Genomic DNA, 19,147 nt, shown 5'->3' on the forward strand with positions numbered 1-19,147 from the left:
CCTACAGATGGGGAAACCAAGGCCCCAAAGGGTAAGAGCTGTTTCCAGAGTTACCTGGCAGGCAGCAGCAGGTATTAGGCCAGCATGGCTACCTTAGGGAGATGGTATCCCCCATGCCCACCCAGACTTCTTCCACTCAATCTTTTTTTTTTTTGGCTGCGAAGCACGGCATGCAGGATCTTAGTTCCCTGACCGGGGATCGAACCCATGCCCTCTTTAGAGGAAGCGTGGAGTCTTAACCACTGGATCACCAGGGAAGTCCCCTCCACTCAATCTTCTTCCCCGGGAGCTAGCTTCTTCCCCAGGCCATGCTCATAGGACACATTGGACAAATAAGGAAAAAGCTCCCCTTCTTTAAGACACTTTACTTCCATCGTCTGAAATTGTCATAATATATTGTTTTATAGAGCGAGGCACTTCACCACTACTAGAAACCTAACACGTCTGCTATGTGAGTGGTGTCCCTTAGAGGCAACACCCTGAAGTTCAGTGCAGCACCTATACAACTGTATGTGGTGGCCCTGATGATAGCCACCATTTTAAGTGCTTACTATGTGCCCGGCATTGCGCTCAGCGCTTTATATAATCGTTTACTCTGCAGAACACCTCTCTGGGGTAGATACTATCACTACCTCCATTTTACAAAGGAGGAAACTGAGGTTCAGAGAGGTTGAGTTACTGATGCAAAGTTACGCCATCGGCAACGGGCAGAGCTGGGATCTGATCCAGGTCTGCTTGCTGCCAAATCCCTGATGGTGCGGTCCAAGCCTCCTTTGATAATTCCCGACCCAGGTCCTGCCTTCTCCTACAGGAGGTGCTTTTACATTGTAGAGGTTGGTGTGCTCACCCCAGCCCCAACCATCCCTGCCCCTGCAAGTCCTGTTACCGAATGACTTGGATGCCAGAGCCCTGCGCCAGCCCTTCAGCCAGGAGCCAGGCTCCAGAAGCTGTGATCCGATTCTTCTCCAGACTTCCCGATGGATGGTGGAGGAAGGGGAAAGAGACTGACGTGAGATGGGGAGATGCGGAGGAGGCGGCCGGAGGGGTGATTCCCTGCGTCCCTTCCCTGTGCCAAGTTGGGCGGGGGGAACAAAGGCTCCCCACACAGGTGTTTAGAGAGCTCAACATTCAGCAGTGCAGCGGGAAGGCTGAAGTCCGGGACCCAGGGAGAGCTAAGCTTGACAGGGGCTTGGAGTGGACAGGAGTGAGCAAGTCCAGGAGGGCTTCCTGGGAGTCAGGGCCCTGACCCAGTGGCCTCTTGGCTTTCCCCAGGACACAGGTCCCCCCCCCCCCGCTTTGGCCCTCCCCACCCCGTTCTGGCTTCCCCGGATGTGCCCCTCATACTCCATTCTCTTCAGCCGGCCCATCCGCGGCAGGACCCGGGCCAGTTCAGCAGCTGCCTCATCCCCGAGCAGATTCCAGGACAGCCTGCAGGGTAAGGGTGCCAATGTCACTGGCAGGAGAGCAGTGAGGGTAGAGACAGGGGGCAGGTGGGGAGGGCTGGGGGCCACGGGGATGGGGGAGTGCCACGGGGTCCTGCGTGCCCTCCCTGAAGACTTTACAAGGCACAGGAGGCTCCTTCCTACCTCCCAGCCCCATTCCCGAGCTGGTCATCCCTCAGAACCCAGACAGCTTAGGAGGTGGCTGTCCTGAGAGTTCAGAACACGAGGTCTGTGGAAACATCATGATCCAAACTTCCACCGTGCATGTGCCTCCATGCTACAGCCATGTACCGCCTATATTATTTGTTTCATATTTTTCTTTAAATCAGTCCTCCGTCCCCTCTTTTTTTTTCACTTTAAGAAACTGATCTTAGGAAACATTTATCACTACTATCAATGAAAGACTTGTGTTAAGGACCCTAAGTAGAAGGTAGTTACAAGGATAAGTACAGTGCAAACGATAGTATTAACTTCTAGCTGGAACCTGTGTCCTTCCCTGGCGCTAACCCTGTGGTCTGCCCCCTGCTGGCTAAAAAGGGATAATCACCAGTGTTTGGTGAGTTAGCCCTGATCTGAGACTTTCTCTTTGGTGTAAAGTAATGAGAAGAATTAAAATCTTTAGGATGCAAACCTAAAGTCTCGTAATCCCTTGTGTCCTGTACTTAAGGAAGTCCCATTTTCTTCCACCATGCTCCGGGTCCCAGGCTAGTCCTGGCAATCTAGTTTATCCCTGAGGCAGTACTGCCAGGTCCCAAGGTCCGAGCACCTCTGATGGCCAAGAGGGAGGTGGGCATGGCCAGTGGGCAGGTCGGGGGGCCTGCTGGTTTCAGCCACTCCTCACTACCAACAGGTGGTTCGTAAATCGAGGCTCCGTAAACCCGGTGAGGTAGTCTATCCAGACGCTTCCCAAAGGGACAATCGGGAAATGGTCCTAACCATCTCCATCTGGTCCACTGCCCCTCTCACGCTCCACAGGTGGGGAAACAGGCAGGAAAGGCTGAATGGCTTAGACAAACAACACTCACCGGTCAAGTGTTAAAACTTCCTCGAGAGGAACTTTGAGCAAGAGTGACCTCCCCTGTACAAGATGGGAAGACCCCCAGGGAGGAAGGAACCAGGCCCCCAGGTGCCCGCTTTGCCCAGCTCAGGGCTCTCCCAAGCACTCACATGATTTCTTCCAGGGCCGGGCAGAGCACGAAGCTGGCAGTGAGGGGCTTGGCAGTCTGGTTGTCAATCTCACACGACACCAGGCTGGAGACGGAGACGGAGATGGAGAAGGGGACGGGATGGAGGTATCTGAGTCAGGGGCGCCCTCAGCCTCGTGCCCCTCTCCCCACCCTGCAGTCACAGCAGGCGGGAGCAGAGTGGCCAGCAGCTGGGGCAGGCTGGGAGTCCTAGGAAAGCGCCCCCTTTTTCTTAGTTCCAGGCTCCCCCCGTACCTGAGGCCTCTGTCACTTCAAAAGCCTCCCCAGGTATCAGGCTCAGCCAGAGAGGACTGCCCCCTACTGCACCCCAGCTCCCCGGGGAGTCAGAGGAGGCTACTTACTCGATCTGACGGAGCACTGGGAGCCCCAGACGGAAATGTGGGACCCCTCCGGCCAGGTTGTTCTCTGCCAAGCTGCAGGGCAGGGGAGACACCCGTGAGAGGAAGCCCCAGACCAACCCTCCGGGCCTGGCCCCCTGCCCAGGCTCCGCGGCCTCTACTCACCTGATCTCTTCCATGTGTGGGCATCCATCCAGGGCCTGGCCCAGGCTCAGTGCTCCCTCGGGGCCAAGATGGCTGGATGGCAGGCTGAGGAAAGGGAAGGGGTGAGGGGAGCCTGGGGGACCAGGTATGGGAACTGGGGGGGCTAGATCCCCCCACCCTGAGCCTTGTCTCAGGCTGCACTGCCAGACCTTAGACAGTCTCTGGGTAACTGCCACCCTAACCCCTCTCCCCACCCACATAGGACCTGGGTGGGTATCCAGGGCCCTGGCTTTGGGGTCCGAGATCCCAAGTTCAAGGCCTGGCTCCTTGATGTATTAATAGGGTAAGCTTTCCACACCTCTCCGGGCTTTAGTTCCCTTGCCTGGAAAACGGAGCAAGTAGAAATCCCGGCCTCACAGGGCTCAGATGAGAGCATGGACATAAACTGTAAAGTGGCAGGGCGCTTTTATCCTGCATAGCCCTTTGCTGACACTTCCTCACTCACCCTCGGAGACTGGCTCACAGGGTACGCTGAGCTACAAGGAAACTGATACTCAGAAGGGGCAGGGGCTTGGCCAAGGGCCCACAAGGGGCTGGTGGCAGAGCCAGGACGAGGCTGGGTCTCCTGATCTCCCGGCCCCAGGCTCCAGAGGCAGGGGAGAAGCAGGCGGGGGAGGAGCAGCCAGCCCCAGCACACGCCACAGTTTCCCCTAAGGCAGGGCAGCTCAGCCGATGGGGGGCCTTGGTCCCCTAGTGCTCCCAGGGGAACCCCTCCCGCTAACCCTGCACACACCGCGGGCAGGGGGCCACTCACTGCAGGACCCTCAGGTGCCGGGGCAGCCCCCTGGCCAGCCCCAGGGCTGTGGGGTCTCCCAGGGCGTTGCAGCCAAGCCTGGAAGAGGAGAGGGGATGAAATTGAGCACCAGTCTGGCCTGCTCCAGACCCCTGCCCTGTGCCCACTGGGGGACCCAAGGGCCAGGTGGCCTGTGGGGACACAGAGGGCAGGCCACCCGGGCAGACACTCACATCAGCTCCTGTAGGTGCCTACAAAGCGGGAGACACTCCGCCAACCGCGCTCCCCCTGCCGGGCCGATGCCATTCGCCGAGAGGCTGAGGAGGGGCAGACATCAGACCCTTGACTCCCCCATCCCCCGCCAACCCCACCACATCTGCTAGGGCCCTAAGAGACAGCACTCTCACCACACACTGTCCCAGCCTGATGGGACAGAGAGGCCCAGCGGGGAGCAGGGGCTGGGCTGGCTCAAGGTCCCCAGATCAACAGTTCCAGGAGGTAACCAGCCCCAGGGCCTGGACACTGAGGTTAGGGGGGGAAGCCAGAGTCTCCCCGGACCATGGTGTGGTTGCTGAGGACCCGTCAGGAGGGCTGGCCACTCACTCTATCTTCCTGAGCTCAGGCAGTCCCGGCAGGACAGCAGCTAAGTTCTGGGCACCGGTGTCTCCAATCTGGTTGTGGCTCAAGCTTGGGGAGAGAACAGCAGGGGAATTGCAGCCATCAGCCTGCCACCCATCTCATCCTGTCCGTGTCCTCATCCCAGAAGAGGAGGCCAACATCTAGAGAAAGGCCTCAGCCACAGGGATAAAGTCCCCTCACCCTATGTTGGGTGAGGACTCCAAACTCTTGTCTTCTGTTTAGGATGTTCTCCCTGGTGTCTGACCTAAATCCTTCTTGCTGCAATCAACACTCTCATATCCTATCTTTGGGTTTCCCAAGGTTCTGGGTCTGGGGTGATGCAGTATATAAGTGGGTGAAGGTGACGAGACTAGGAAGTGAAGAGTGTCCTCAGGGAGCCCCTTGCTTCTGTCATCTTCCCCTGCCAAAGTTGTCTTGGGTCTGGGGGAGGGACAGGCAATTCACCCTAGCTCCTCCAAGCTGGTGGCAGCTCTGAGAGCCTTTGAAAGGCGGCAGCAGCCGACGTCACCGATATCACTCCTGCTCAGACTGGAGAAGCAGGGCCAAGAAGCCTTAGTCAGGAGTAAAGGCATTTGCAAGTGCAGTGCTAAGAACTCTACAGTTTGCAAAGCCTTTACACATCCAGGAACTCATATGTCAGTCACAAAACTTCCGAGGGAGGGGGATGGGCAAGGTGGGCAGACTGTACCCAATATCCAGAGGAGAATTCCGAGGCCCAGGGAGGAGCCATGATGGGCCAAAGACTCCCAGGGCCTCACAGGCAAGGTGGAAATGAAAGGCCAGAGCCATTGGCCTGGAGCAGTGGCCACAGTTTTTTGGTTTGGCCAGGCTTTGCCTGTGCCCCTATGTCAGGGATCTTCAGGCCAGCCCGGCTGAATGTCAGTTTCACGTGTCTCTCACAACTCATCCTGTTCTAATCTATAAAAATAGTGGGCTTTTCCTTAAACCCAGTCTATTTATGGTCTTTTCTGCACTTGACCACACCCTGCCTCTGTGAATGGGGGGAAAAAACAAATGAAACAAAACAGCTGATGCAGAGGTATTAGTCTGAGGGTTGTTTGTTTTGTTGCCTTTTGTTTTGCAAATTAATTTTTAGGGAACTGCCTTTCGGTAAATTAATTTGGGGTGAAATGACCTGGTCCCCCAAACTCTCTGAGCTCATCTCCTACACGCTCTGAGGCTAGACCATCGCTACACAAAGTGTGGTCTGTGGCCCCCAGAACTGGCATCACCTGGGAGCTTGAAATGCAGCATCTAGGCAACCCACATCCGTGAATCAGAAACATGAACAAGAACAGAGGATGAATTTGTGCACATGAAGGGTTGTCCTAGGACTTGGGCTCAGCTCCTTCAGGTCACTTGTGTAGCGCAGAGGAAGCTGGTGGCAGTAAAAGGTAAGAGCTGTGACACGGACCTGGGAGGGTTATAGGAATGTGCCGAGGACAGGAGCCACAGAGGGTTCTCAGGGAGGTGCCCCAGTGTTTCCCCAGATGGGTGGTCCCAGCAGAACTTGGAAGTACCTCCTCCTTCTCACTCCCATGGGGTCACCTGGTCACTCACCGGAGGCTCTGCAGGAGGGTCATGTGGCTTAGTCCTTGAGTGAGTGCAGCCAGGGTAGAGTCGCCCAGTGGGAGGTGGCTGAGGCTGGAGGAGAGGAGGCCACAGGAAGACTTGGCATGCTGGGCTTGGGTCCCTGACGCAGACCTTGAGTGCTCAGCAATGCCCAGTGATCTCCAAGACAGCCACTTACATCCACACAGTGTAAAAAAAACCCCAAAACTGTACAAACAAAACTGCACTGGGAAATCCAAATGCTGTTTTCTCTGTAAGAATTATTACAGTCATCCAGGCAGCAGTACTAGATTCTGAATCACACTAGACCCAGACTACTGATCAGTAATCATAGCGACCACATACCAAGCACATACTAAGGGCCATTTAGAGATGATATGACATACAGTTATCCCCATTTTACAGATGAGGCACACTGAGGCCCAGCAGTCACACACAGAAAGTGGCAGCATCAGGAACAGAACCCAAGACTGTAGGATCCCCATTCCTGGGCCCAACCATGTGTTACCCATGGGTCATGCTCCTTATGGCCCCACCTTGGGCAGGAGAGAGGAATAATAATAATAACAGTAATAATAATAATGATAATAATAAGAGCAGCCAATACTTGTAGAGTGTGAATTCTGTGCCAGGCTCTGTTCTAAGTGCTTCATGTGTGTGATCTCATTTAATCCTCACAATCACTGAGGGGGTAGGTCCAGCTATTATCCCCAGAGTTAAGATGAGGAAGAAAACAGAGAGAGGTTAAGTACCTTGCCTAAGCTCACACACTGAGGTAGAACCGAGAGGTGACAACCATCCTGGTTTGCCCAGAACTGAGGAGTTTTCCAGGATGCGGAACTTTCTGTCCCAGCTAAACTGGGACATTTGGTCACTGTGCCAGGAGTTGAACCCAGGTGGTGTGGCTGTTAACTAGCACCTACACCCCTAACCATTTCACCCAGAGGGACAGGTGGGAAAAGTTGGCTGGATCTGAGGTGAGCTGCTTGTTGGAGAGGAGACACTCAGAAACAACAGATCTGAAACTGGAAGAGGCCTCTGGGGAGTGAAGATCCATCCCTTTCCTTCAGACAGAAAGGAATCATTGGGACTTCCCTGGCGGTCCAGAGGTTAAGACTCTGCGCTCCCAATGCAGGGGGCATGGGTTCGATCCCTGGTCAGGGAACTAAGATCCCGCATGCCCTGTTCTCTGAAGAACTTCCAGCTCCTGGCTCTGGCCCGGGTGCCCAGGTGAACACACATATATGTTAAACACATGAATGAGCCAATGGATGACCTCATTGGGCCTCCAACTCCACCCCAAATAAAAGCTTCCAGAAGAAAGGGAGGCTGAGCAGAGGTGCAGGCACATGGGGTGAAGCCAAAGAAACATCTCAGTGGGAAGACAGTGGACCCTCTGGTCAAAGGTCTCCCTAATACCACCCCCTGACCCCTGCCAGGATATGCAAAGAGGGACAAAGTGGAAGCATTTCATTCATTGTTAAGGGGCAAAAAGTCAGAGAGCTGCTTTTAAACTGTATTCAAAAATGTGTCCAAAAAAATCTGGAGGAAAACTCACAAACTGCTCATTTACAGAAGTTTTCCCAGGGGGTGTCAATGCCAGGGATTTCATGTTCGTTGTTGCATATTTCTGTGATGACGGAACTTTTTATAATTCGTGTGTATTTTTGGTCAATGGATAAACGTAGAGATTAAAAGCAGAAGATGCCTTGTCAAGTGTTCTGCCTCGATCCTGTCACGTCTGTGCAGGATGGGGACCTGTCCTTTAGACTGAGGCTGTTTCCAGCGTTTCTAAGAATTTGGTGACTCCAAATTATAGGTGAGAGTAAAAGTTGCCAGTTACTAAGGAAACGATTGTAGGCACATGGCAGTGGTCATCTATGGGTTTTTTTTTCTGCCCAGAGTTTGTTTCCCTGTCTTGTGTTAACAGTCCCCTGAAATACCACCCCTGACTCAGTCCAGATAATTGGATGGGCATGTGACCCAGGTCTGGCCAATCAGATTATCGTGTGCTTAGAGCCACAGTGATTGGTTTAGGGGTGGGCATGTGACCTGGGCTAGTCCAGTGAGACTCATTCTAGGGACTTGTGTTGTAGGTACAGGGAAAAAGATGCTCCCTTTCCACTTGGCTGGTAGAAAGTGAACCTGCAGCTGCAGGGACAGCCTGCCTGAGGATGAAGGCAAGAGATGGGGGGATGGGGAGGAGAGAGGGAGGGGAAGGGAGAGAGAGAGGGAGGGAGGGAGGGACGAGGGGGAACAAATAGAGAACCTGGATCCAACCAAGGCTGAAATCAGTTGCCTTGTTATTTTCTGTGACACGATTTAATACATTTCTGGGTTGGGTTGCTTTGACTGAGAATTCTGTTTCTTATGATCAAGCATTTTGATAACACCCAGAGCCAGGTAAGGAAGGAAAAGGGAGGGCATTCAGCTCACCTGGGTCCATCCAGGAGATTGACAGTGGTGTTCACTAGAGATGCAAAGGTTCTTAGACATGCTCCCAACTCCCCTGCTCTCACCCCCATTAACCACCACCACTTACTCAAGCCTCTTCAGCCAGCACTTGCCCTCAAGGGCCCCCGTCAGCACCTTGGTGCCCTCCTCGCCAAGTTGATTGTTGGACAAGCTAGAGGGGACCAAGCATGAGGTGAGGGTTAGACAAGCCTGCCCAGCCCCTGGAGCTGAGCTGTCAAATCAGCCCCCCTTAGCACCTCAGTTCCCCCCAGGAGTCTGGCTCTGGGTCCACAGATCCCAGACCACCCTTCCTATCCAGGCTGCACAGGGACATTCCTGGCCCCAAGGGTCAGGCTCTGGGGTCCTCGAAGATGGGCACTGCAGTCACAGCTGGCCCAACTGACAAAGGACGCCCTGGATGAGGGCTGCACCAGAGGAAGCCAGGGACAAGTCACACACACGCACGCACACACACACGTGCAATGATCCCTTCTGCCCCTTAGCTCTCTCTCTACCCAACACCCAGAGCCGCTCTAGGCAGAGAAGGATGATGAGCCCCATTTTACAGATGAGGCTGTCCAAGTCTAGAGAGGCACAGTTATTCGCCCAAGGTCACTCTGAGTGAGTGATAAAGTTGGGACCAAGAACCCAGTGCTCAGCCTTCCCCAAGCCACACCCAGAGATGCCAGGCTTCATCAGGGAGAAAAGCGATAGGCTGAAGTCCCACCACCCACTTTAACCAAAGGCACAACTGTCCTCCCCACCCTTTGCCTTTGCTGGGCCATCCCTTCCCGGACCCTTCCACCCCACAACTCACTCCAGCTCTTCTAGGTGGTGACAGTGGCTTAGACCAGATGTCAGGTGGGCTAGCCCACTGGAGCTCACACAGCTGGAGGTCAGCCTGGTGGGGGTCAAAGGGAGGCAGGTCAGGTAGGAGCTCTGGGTCTTGGGAGCTCTGGATGCTGGTGGCCGAGGGCAAGGAGGTGGGGTGGGGAATGGTTCCCGGTGGGCAGTGGGAGGGGACCTTCCTTCCCTTCATACATCTCTCCCATCAGGGAATCTTTAAGTCAAGACATAGCTTGGAGGCAGGAACATGGATTAGTTGAATACTTCTTTAAACCACAATCATTCAGGTAGCAACTTCACAATGTCTGCCATAATCAGGCATCACTGTAAAGTCTAGCTAGTTAACTGTCGTTTACCATGAGCTCTGCATCTTTATTTAAACAAAAAATGTAGCAAGTATTGGAGAGGGTGTTAAAGATATATTAGTACCAAGAGGAGACCTTCCCCCTGATGCGAACGGTTGAATTAAAAGAGAACTGAGAGTTACAAAAGCTCCACTTTGCAACCATCATCCGTGATATTTGATTCAGGCAAGAATTATCAATGGATGCTAAAATTCGTGGGTGAAAGTTTGAGGAAGACCAGGATATTTACATCATCTTAAAGTACCTTCCTACCAGATAACTGGTTAATTACAAAGGGAAAAACTGTAGCTGTGCAAGTGAAGAAACCTGGCAGACACCACCTTAACCAGGTGATCACAGTTAACATCCCCAGTAAGGGGACAAGTAGGCATCATGTGCCTCCCAATGTGACACACTGAGAAGAACACAGCAGCGCCTCTGTGATATTCCTGCCCCAAATGCAGAACCTAAATCTAAGCATGAGGAAACAGCAGAGAAACCCAAGCAGAAGGGCATTCTACAAAATAACTGGCATGTAAATGTCATGACAGTATGAAACACAAAGAAGGGCTGAGGACACATTCCAAATTGAAGGAGACTAACGAGGGATGACAACGGAACACAGTGTGTGATCCTGGATGGAATCCAGGACTGAAAAAAAATGCAATAAACATTATTGGGACAATTGGCAAAATTGGAATATAAACTGTAGTTTAGATAATAGTAGGGTATCAATGTTAAATTGCCTGAATTTCATACTTTTACTGGATTAGGGGAGAGAATGTTCTTGTTCTTAGGAAATTCACTGGAATATTAAGGGGCGAAGGGGCATAATTATGCAACTTACTTTCAAATGGTTCAGAACAAGAAACGGGGGGTGGCGAAGAGAGGGGAGGGGTGAGGAAGGAGGAAGGGAAGAAAAGAGCAAATGTGAAAAAATAATGACAAAGGGTTAATCTGGGAAAGTGGCATATGGAGGTCCGTCTCAGTCTTCTCGCAACTTTTCTATTAGTTTGCAATTATTTCCAAATAATAAAGAAAAGAAAGAGCATTCAAAAGGGAATCACCTTCACGCCACATGGCCATGTAGATGACCATGAACCCTGGCATCATCTCCAGGGTCATGTGTGGTCCCAGCCCATGGGATGGGGACACAGAGCTCCTTTGAGCTCGGGGTTGGGGAAAACAGGAAGTGTGGGGGCGGGGCTGAGCTGCAGCGGGCGGGGCGGGCGGGGGAGGCCCTGAGTGAAAGTCTTGTCTGCATACCGGAAGTTCTTCAGCTCAGAGAGGGACAGCAGGAGGCTTTGTAGCAGCAGAGCACTGGCTTCGCAGAGGTTCACCTGGGACAAGCTGAAAAGGCCAAGCATATTCCAGAGGATTTCAGGCTGGACACACCTCAGGGATCAAACATTACACAAAGATGGGGAGGCCAAGAGAGGGGAAAGGCGCACCCAAGGGCTCCCAGTGGGGCAGCGCTCCCCTCTGCCACCCTAGGGCTCTCCCCCACTGGCCAGGTGTGATTCTCTCCTGCAGAGGGAAGCAAGACTGCTAGCACAGCCCCACGTTCTGCTCATCTCCATCCTGCACTGGCCAGCCTCTCACCTATGGCCCGGAGCGGGCACTGGGGTCAATCAGAGAACTCAGGGCCCCAGACAGCGTTTCGGGGTGCTGACCTGAGCTGCCGCAGCCGGGCGCAGGTCTCCATCAGCTGCCTAGCAAGAAGGCTGTGGTGGGTCCCAAGGTCGCAGTGAGCCAGCCTGGAGGTGGAGAGGGAGGCAGCTTCTGAACACCTGGCTCAGTACTGGGGACTCAGTACCTACCTGCAAGGAGCGTTTCTCACGGTGGTAAATAAATGCTAATCAAATAAAGTCCCCCAATGTACTAACCAATCATGGGAAGTACTATGAAGGAGAGGTCAGGATGGGGCACCTGGTATGGCTGTGCAGGTTGTTCACTGCACAAGGAGACCCAGCCAAGGAAGTGAGTTGGGGCTGAGATCCAGGTATGGTCTAGTCCTCACAATGTATACTTGCAGGGCTGCATTCCTCCAAAGAGGTGACATTTTAATTTCCAAAAACGTGCTATATGGATTAGAGGAGCTGTGAACCCAGGCATCTGTAAGAATGGATGATGGGAGGACTTGACTAAGTCTGGGTGGGTTGGAGGGGCCTCCCTGAGATGGTGGCATTTAAACTGAGACCTGAAGGATGAGGTCGAGTTAGCCAGGTGAAGAAGGATGAAGAAGGAAAGGGAGGAGAGAATATTCTGGGCAGGAAACAGCCTGTGCAAAGGCCCTGAGGTCAAAAAGAGCAAGGTGGTGTTTAAGGTACTGGAAGCTTAGCTGGAGCCTAGACTGGGGTTTGGGGTAGGGATAGATAGCATGAAGAGGTAGGTTGGGCCAGATCTCACAGGCCATGTAGAGACTTTGGGCATCAAAGGACTCTGAGCAGGGGCATGAGAATTATTGGTCAGAAGCAGCAGTACTCCCCTCTCCCCCTCCCTCCATCACTAGCCTCTCTCTTGGGGCCCCAGGTACTGGGTCTCACCTGAGGGCCACGGCTTCTGGGTTCTCCTGATGGGGAAATTCCAGCTGGATACAGAGCTGCTGCTGGGTCTCGGAGATGCTGAGGAGGGAAGGGGTAGCCAGCGTGAGGCCCACAGCAGCTTTCCCGTATCGGCTGTGCTGGGACCAGGGCTGCTCAGCCGACTGAGCTCCCAGACCCAGTGGGGATCTGGACATAGGTCAGTGAGACACCAGTGCCTTTGCTCTTAGCTAGTCCATGGGATTCTGGCACCTCTGGTCACAGAGCCATGGTGTGTGTTACTGCCACCAGGGGCCCCTTCCAGACAACCAGCATGGACTTCCAGCAGTGTCTGTCTGGGATCTAACAGCCCTTTGTCTTGAACCTGGGGCTGCCTTCCTCTCTCTGGTCCTGCAGCTTGCCTACTGCACAAGCCCCAACAAGTATGTGTAGCCCCTCACATATGCCCCAGGAGCTCCTGCCATCTTGGGGACCCAGAGAACTCACTAGGGATGCAGCTATTACCCCACAGGACAAGAGACCAATGTCTAGATGACGGATGGTCCCAATGGTCATGAAAAGATGAAGAACTTGAGGGGCCTCCTCCCTGGACTTACCTTATTTCAGTGATGTTGCCTGAGGCTTGGGCACAGACTTCTAGCAGCGTGAGCACCCCGGCTTTGCCCACCCATGGCTCCTCCACCCTGTCACAGAGGTGGACACAGACGAAGGTCGCCTAGGGTTAGTGGGGGCGGGGAGGAAAGTGCCAAGGGGGCTGCCCAGAGGCTTTTTGGGTTTTGCTGATTTTTAAAACAATAAAATTTAAAATTAGGCAGAAGCATAAAAGAGAAAATTAACATCATCCTTGTTCTAACAGTTATGCAACCATCCAAAGGGAAAATGTTAGTTTTTTAAACAATATTTTTAGGTTTAAGAAAAGCTCTACATAACGTCACGTTGCAAAGATAAGGAAATAAAACTGTATATGAGGGGCCTCCCTGGTGGCGCAGTGGTTGAGAGTCCGCCTGCCGATGCAGGGGATACGGGTTCGTGCCCCGGTCTGGGAGGATCCCATATGCCGCGGAGCGGCTGGGCCCGTGAGCCATGGCCGCTGGGCCTGCGCGTCCGGAGCCTGTGCTCCGCAACGGGAGAGGCCACAACAGTGAGAGGCCCGCATACCGCAAAAAGAAAAAAAAAAAAAAAAAACTGTATATGAAACATGATCCCAATTTTGTATTTAAAAAAGGAAAAATATATATGGAAAGGGAAAAACACATATGGTGAGGAACAGGGAGAGAGCTGTGAGAAAAATATATTAAATGTTAATGGTGATTGTTTCAATTGTAGAATTCTCTTGAAGTGTTTTTTATTTCTTCTTTAGTTTTCAATATTTTCTGAACTTTCTACAATGTGTATGCATTAAGTTGAAGATTTTTTTTGGATGTGAACCATTATTTTAAAGTCCTTATTGAATTTGTTACAATATTGCTTCTGTTTCTGTTTTGGTTTTTTGGCCACAAGGCATGTGGGATCTTAGCTCCCCGACCAGGGATCGAACCCACACCCCATGCATTGGAAGGTGAAGTCTTAACCACTGGACTGCCAGGGAAGTCCTTGTATGCATTAATTTAGAAGCAGGAAAAAAGAGAGCCGTTTAAAACATTGCTGCTTCTAAAGTTATGTTGAATTTTTTTTTTAAAGTACTATTTTCTTCTACGTTCTTCTGGCTTTTCCACAAATTTCTACGAGGAGTACACATTATTTTTAGAGTAAGACAAGTTTTATTTTAAAATGCTATTTGGGGTGATCTAGCGATTCTACACCAAAGAATTGAAAGCAGAGATATAGAGATATTTGTACACCTATGTTCATAGCAGCATTATTCACAATAGCCCAAAGGTGGAAGCAACCCAAATGTCCACTGATGGATGAATGGCTAAAGAAAATGTGGTGTGTACACACAGTGGAATATCATTCAGCCTTAAGTAGGAAGGGAAATTCTATAATATGGTACAACAAGGATGAACCCTGAGAATATTATGCTGAGTGAAATAAGCCCATCACAAAAAGACAAATACTGTATGATTCCACTTGTATGATGCACCTAGAGGAGTGAGATCCACAGAAACAGGAGAAAGGTGAGTAGAAAGCCAGGGGCCGGGGGGAGGGGAAAATGGGGGGGCGGTCAATGGGTACTGAGTTTCAGTTTTGCATGAAGTTTCGGTTACATGGCAACGTGAACGTACTTAACACTACTGAACTGTGCACTTAAAAATGGTTAAGATGGTAAATCTTATGTGTATTCTACCACAATTTTTAAAAATGTCATGTTGGGGAACAACCAGACTCTATGTGCCTCATCATGGGCTGAGTTGAGAAGTGCACAGCATTGGCCATGAAGTAGGTATTTTTAGACACAAATCCCATGGAGCCTTTCCAGTTCCAGGAAAGTCAGGGGTTAGAGGAACAAACTCAATGTTTGTTCATCACAAGGAAGCACCAGACAGAGCCAGAAAGTGGGATGGTCTACAGCACAGGGGACCGGTTTTGTCAACGGTTCACCCATTAAGAGTCCGAAGAGCCGTCACCACTCCATGCAAATGAGGACCTTGACCGGATCCTGGATCCAAAGAGCCAGCCGTCCCATCTGGGGACAGTGGGAAATTTTAGCTTGGACTGGGTAATACCTGACACTAAGGAATTGCTACTGATTTTTGTAGGTGTCCTAATTCAACTGTGATTATGTAGAAAATGTCCTTATTTTTTAAAGACTTGTGGTGAAATATTTTGGAGTGATATTTTATGAGATCTATAACTTACTTTAAGATGCTTCAGCTAAAAAGTAAAACTTCGAGGTAAATATGGAAAACCACGAACTGTCAAAACTAGGTGATGAGAATATGAGTTTTCAAAATTGTTTTTCTACTTTTTGGAATCTTCTGTTTTTCTGAAAGTTTTAAAATGATCGCAGTGAACATACAAGCATGATATTTGTTACATGTTATTTCTGACCTCAGCTCAGTGTCCTTTTCAGTTCCCTCTTTTTCTGAAGTCCCCAAATACAGGCCCCACCTTGGTGAGGGCGGCTTCTCTGCGCCTGAGCGGGTTTCTGGGACTAATGGGCAGGGTGGTCCTACATGCGGGTGGCGGGGCTCTGGATGCAGGAAACGGCTAAGACCATGACCTCGGGGGGACCCACACTTCAGAGCCCACCTCTGCCCCCCATTCCCACCACGGCCCCCTCCCAGGGTCACGGGCAGGCTATACCTGAGAGTGAGCAGCCCTGCCGGCCACTTTAGCAGACCCAGGAGGATGGTTAGCTGCTCCAGGCCCAGGAAGCACTGGGTCAGCCTGCAGACAGAGGTCAGTTACAAGAGAGGTTCTGGCAGGGACTCTCCACCCCTCAGCTGCCCCCACGGGCTGGGCCTGGTCACTCACGTGAGCTCCGTCAGCCACAGGGCCTGGCTCAGGCCAGTGGCCAGTCTGGGCATGTGCTCTGGCCCGAAGCTGCACTCGCTCAGCCTGAGGGCAGAGGGCAAGAGACAGAGCTTGGCGAGGCCTGTTGGGACTGCTGTCCTGCTGCCAGGACCCATGGGGGAGCCTCCACTGAGTGCAAAGGCCAGGACCAAAGGCCTGAGAAAAGTCCAAAGACGCAACCCCTGCTCTGGGAGCTTCTCTTCTCTTTGGAGAGACCACCTCCCAAGAAAGTGCGAGGAGTCAGTTATTTACTGAGCCCTGACTATAAGGCAGGCCTTGTGCCAGCCTCTGGGTGCACCATGTGAGCACGCAGGAGTGCCTGCCTTACGTGTAGTATCTCACTGAACCCCAAGAGCATCACCTACAGACGGAGAAAGTGGCCAACCCAAGGACACACAGCTGGTAAGACGTAGGGACAGATTTGGGTTTCAATCCAAGTCAGCCTGACTCCACACCCCAAAACCATGACCGCTTCCCTAGTCTCTAGTACCACCCTAGTCCAGGCTCCCTCGGGGGCAGGAGGGACTGGGATTCTTGCTGTGGCCCTGCCCTCCCACTGCCCGGCCCCGTGTGGCCGGCAGACAGGCCTCGGCACACTGTCTCACGGACAGATGGGCTGAGAAGAGGGCCCAGCACAGCACCACGGGGCCGCTCCCTCTCATAGGACAGGTGCCACCAGAGGAGTCCAGGAGGGGCTGACATTTGAGCTGGGTCATAAAGGATTAGGAGAATTTGATCTCAGAAAAGGTAGGGAAGAGAACGTCAGGCTGAGTATGGAGAAGCAGGGAAGCTTCATCAGGCAGTGCGTGTTTGGTGAACAAAGATCCCTTGTGGCTGAATTTGTGCGCACATGTGCTGTGTGTGTGTGGGGGTGGTATGTGGTGTGTACATACTTGGTGTAAGGGTGGTGTGTGTGTGGAGCGGGAGTGAGGAAGAACATGGTGGGAGGTGACAGCCAGATCAGACTCTGAGGGGGAAGACCAGGCCGAGGAATTTGAACTTTATCCTGAGGGCAATTGGGAGCCACCGAAGGGCTTAGAGCAATGGAGTACCACAGTCAGATGTGTGTATTGGGAAGATCCTTCCAGGTGCTGTGGGATGATTGGAGGAGGCCTAGCCAGAGGCAGTGGACCGATTCAGAGGCCACGACCAAAGGTGAAGTAAGACATGTAGAGGAACTAACCCAAGGCTGAGAGAGAGACACAGAGCTCAAGGCTACCGGGGGAAATAACAATAACAGTAATAATAAATAACTTACACAACACTCAAATAAGCCAGGGCCTTTCCAAGCACTTTATATATATTAACTCATCTAATCCTCACAATAACCCTAAAGGGTAGGTCTCACTATTATTCCCATTTTACAGATGAGGAAATGAAACACAGAGAGGTTAAGTCACTTGTCCAAGGTCACACAGCTGGTAAGGGGTAGAACTAAGATTTATCCCAAGTGGCTCCAGAGTCTGATCTCTTAACTCAGAAGCCTCCAGACTTATAGTTAGGATGTGGCTAAGGGACACAAATGCCACTCAAAGGCCCAGCCCAGGGGCTGGAGGTAAGGGGAGATTGGGGGCAGATGTGGCGGAGAGGCAAACCCAGGCAGTAGCTTGAAGCAGGGTGTGTGAAGGAGGGGAGGACCCAGAGAGGAAGGAGGCATGGAGGCCACCACAGGGTCAGCCTCCTCTCCCCCATCCCCCCTTCCCATCACCCCAGACCAGAAATTACCTCAGTGTCTTCCTAGCCTCCTCCTGTCGGGAGAAGTGAATCCAGAAGCTCTGCTTGGAGCCCAGGCTGCAGAGAGAGGGGTATATGGAAGCCGAGGGCCCAGCTTCACCGGCATCCTTGGGACCCAGGCGCCAGGGGGTGCGGGAGGGAAGGGGGATGGGTCTTCAAGGGCAAGGGCGGGTGGAAGCCACGGGAGAGACCCTTGCCGACCCGAGGAGAGACCGGTGCCAACCCGAGGAGACTCCCACCTCCTTCTTCAAGGACCCCAAACCTGGCGTTCCCTAACCCGTGGCCTCCCTAGGCCCTGTGGCACACGGGCCTCAGGGGATGGAAACTATGATCCCACGTTCAGTGAACCCTGAGACTCAGAGAGGGGCGGAGGTTGCCCAAGTCATACAGATGGAGGGCCACTGAGTGTGCGAGTCTTGCTTCCCCACCATCAGCAAGTGGCACCAACATCGCCTTACTTCACTGAGGCCTCCCGGATACGTGGGCAGGAGGGGAGAGTCTCCACCAGGCACAGGACACTTTCCTGAGAGATACCGTTGTGACTTAGACTAGAAGAGAAAAGAGGTTCAGGATGGGGGGGTGGGGGGAAGCACCTCAGTGGAGCCCTGCCCAGCCCCCCTCGTCTCTTCCCTTCCAGCTGTCATCTCCCAGAGGAGCGTCCTCAATGTCCGAGTGCCCGTTCTCCAGGTGGAGACACTGAGGTCCAGAGGGAGGCCAGAGGGGTGCTATCCCCACACGGGGCAGGTCAGGCACCAGACTATGAGTCTTTGAGAGCTGCCCCTGTGGTCTAAGACCGGGTGATGATGAGGCCAGGCTGGCAACTCCAGCCCCACAGGGGTCAGGGATGCCCAGAGCACAAAGCCCAGCTGCCTAGCAACAGGTTGTATCCTGGCTCTGGCCGCCAGTCTCCCAGGTCACTGGGGAGACTGAGTGAGTGAGGATGACTTCCTAGGGACCCTCCCTGCTGTGGCGACATCCCCAAATCCATGTCCCATAGATTTGGTCAGAGGAGCTTCAGGAATGGGATGGACCAAGAGCCAGGACAACTGAGATCCAGCAGCTGGTCAGGGATGAACTGTTGCTCCCTACCCGGAGTCAACTTGGGTCACCAAGCTTTAGTCACAGCCTCTCCTGGGTGTCTGGTGGGAGCTCTGCCCATAGTGGGCAATGAGGGAAGGAAGAAAGGACCCAAGGTAGGCAGGGGTCAAGGTAAGAATCAGCCCTTTCCCCTCCCCAGCCCTTGTCCTCTCCAGTTCTCTAGGGATGCCTCAAAAGAAGCCCACTAATGTTCTTGGCCCTGGGGAGTCTTCTTCCTTGCTGTCCTTGAGGCTGCTCGTCACTTACTCAAGTGAACCGGAGATGGGCACCTGAGGGAGACATTCCAGGAGGCACCTGAGCCCGGCATCACCCAGCAGGTTTGCTGAGAGGCTGCAAGAGGTACAAGGAGGTTGTTGGTGCTCAGACATGCCTTCTCTTCAGTTACCATCACTGCTACTCTACCCACCCAGCACTGCCATTATCCCCTCCCCCACTCTGCACTACTTCTGTTCCAACAGCACCGTCATCACCACCAGCACCATCCCATCACTGCTACTCGGCATCACCACCTCCATCACCACTAGAATTATCACCACCAT

General features: G+C 52.7%; 1 protein-coding gene across 9 annotated transcripts in view; it reads right to left on the reverse strand.

Moving 5' to 3' along the window:
- Positions 1 to 19,147, reverse strand: part of NLRC5 (NLR family CARD domain containing 5) — a 111,074-nt gene that overhangs the window by 6,638 nt on the left and 85,289 nt on the right. For 8 of the 9 annotated variants that reach the window (XM_081215248.1, XM_081215249.1, XM_081215250.1 and 5 more), the window contains 20 exons: positions 18,855 to 18,938; positions 17,969 to 18,058; positions 17,502 to 17,567; positions 15,738 to 15,821; positions 15,567 to 15,650; positions 12,917 to 13,003; positions 12,324 to 12,401; positions 11,451 to 11,534; positions 11,044 to 11,127; positions 9,405 to 9,488; positions 8,676 to 8,759; positions 6,122 to 6,205; positions 4,526 to 4,609; positions 4,156 to 4,239; positions 3,944 to 4,021; positions 3,151 to 3,234; positions 2,989 to 3,060; positions 2,610 to 2,693; positions 1,345 to 1,428; positions 887 to 970 (listed from right to left, as the gene is read on the reverse strand). In XM_081215248.1, the coding sequence (XP_081071374.1) occupies positions 887 to 970; positions 1,345 to 1,428; positions 2,610 to 2,693; positions 2,989 to 3,060; positions 3,151 to 3,234; positions 3,944 to 4,021; positions 4,156 to 4,239; positions 4,526 to 4,609; positions 6,122 to 6,205; positions 8,676 to 8,759; positions 9,405 to 9,488; positions 11,044 to 11,127; positions 11,451 to 11,534; positions 12,324 to 12,401; positions 12,917 to 13,003; positions 15,567 to 15,650; positions 15,738 to 15,821; positions 17,502 to 17,567; positions 17,969 to 18,058; positions 18,855 to 18,938 (1,647 nt within the window). Of the gene's footprint in view, positions 1 to 886; positions 971 to 1,344; positions 1,429 to 2,609; positions 2,694 to 2,988; positions 3,061 to 3,150; positions 3,235 to 3,943; positions 4,022 to 4,155; positions 4,240 to 4,525; positions 4,610 to 6,121; positions 6,206 to 8,675; positions 8,760 to 9,404; positions 9,489 to 11,043; positions 11,128 to 11,379; positions 11,535 to 12,323; positions 12,402 to 12,916; positions 13,004 to 15,566; positions 15,651 to 15,737; positions 15,822 to 17,501; positions 17,568 to 17,968; positions 18,059 to 18,854; positions 18,939 to 19,147 lie in introns of those variants that run through there. The other variant, XM_081215251.1, reaches the window with a different exon arrangement.

Source organism: Mesoplodon bidens, assembly GCF_964165515.1.
Source record: "Mesoplodon bidens genome assembly, chromosome: 18".
NCBI lineage: Eukaryota > Metazoa > Chordata > Mammalia > Artiodactyla > Ziphiidae > Mesoplodon > Mesoplodon bidens.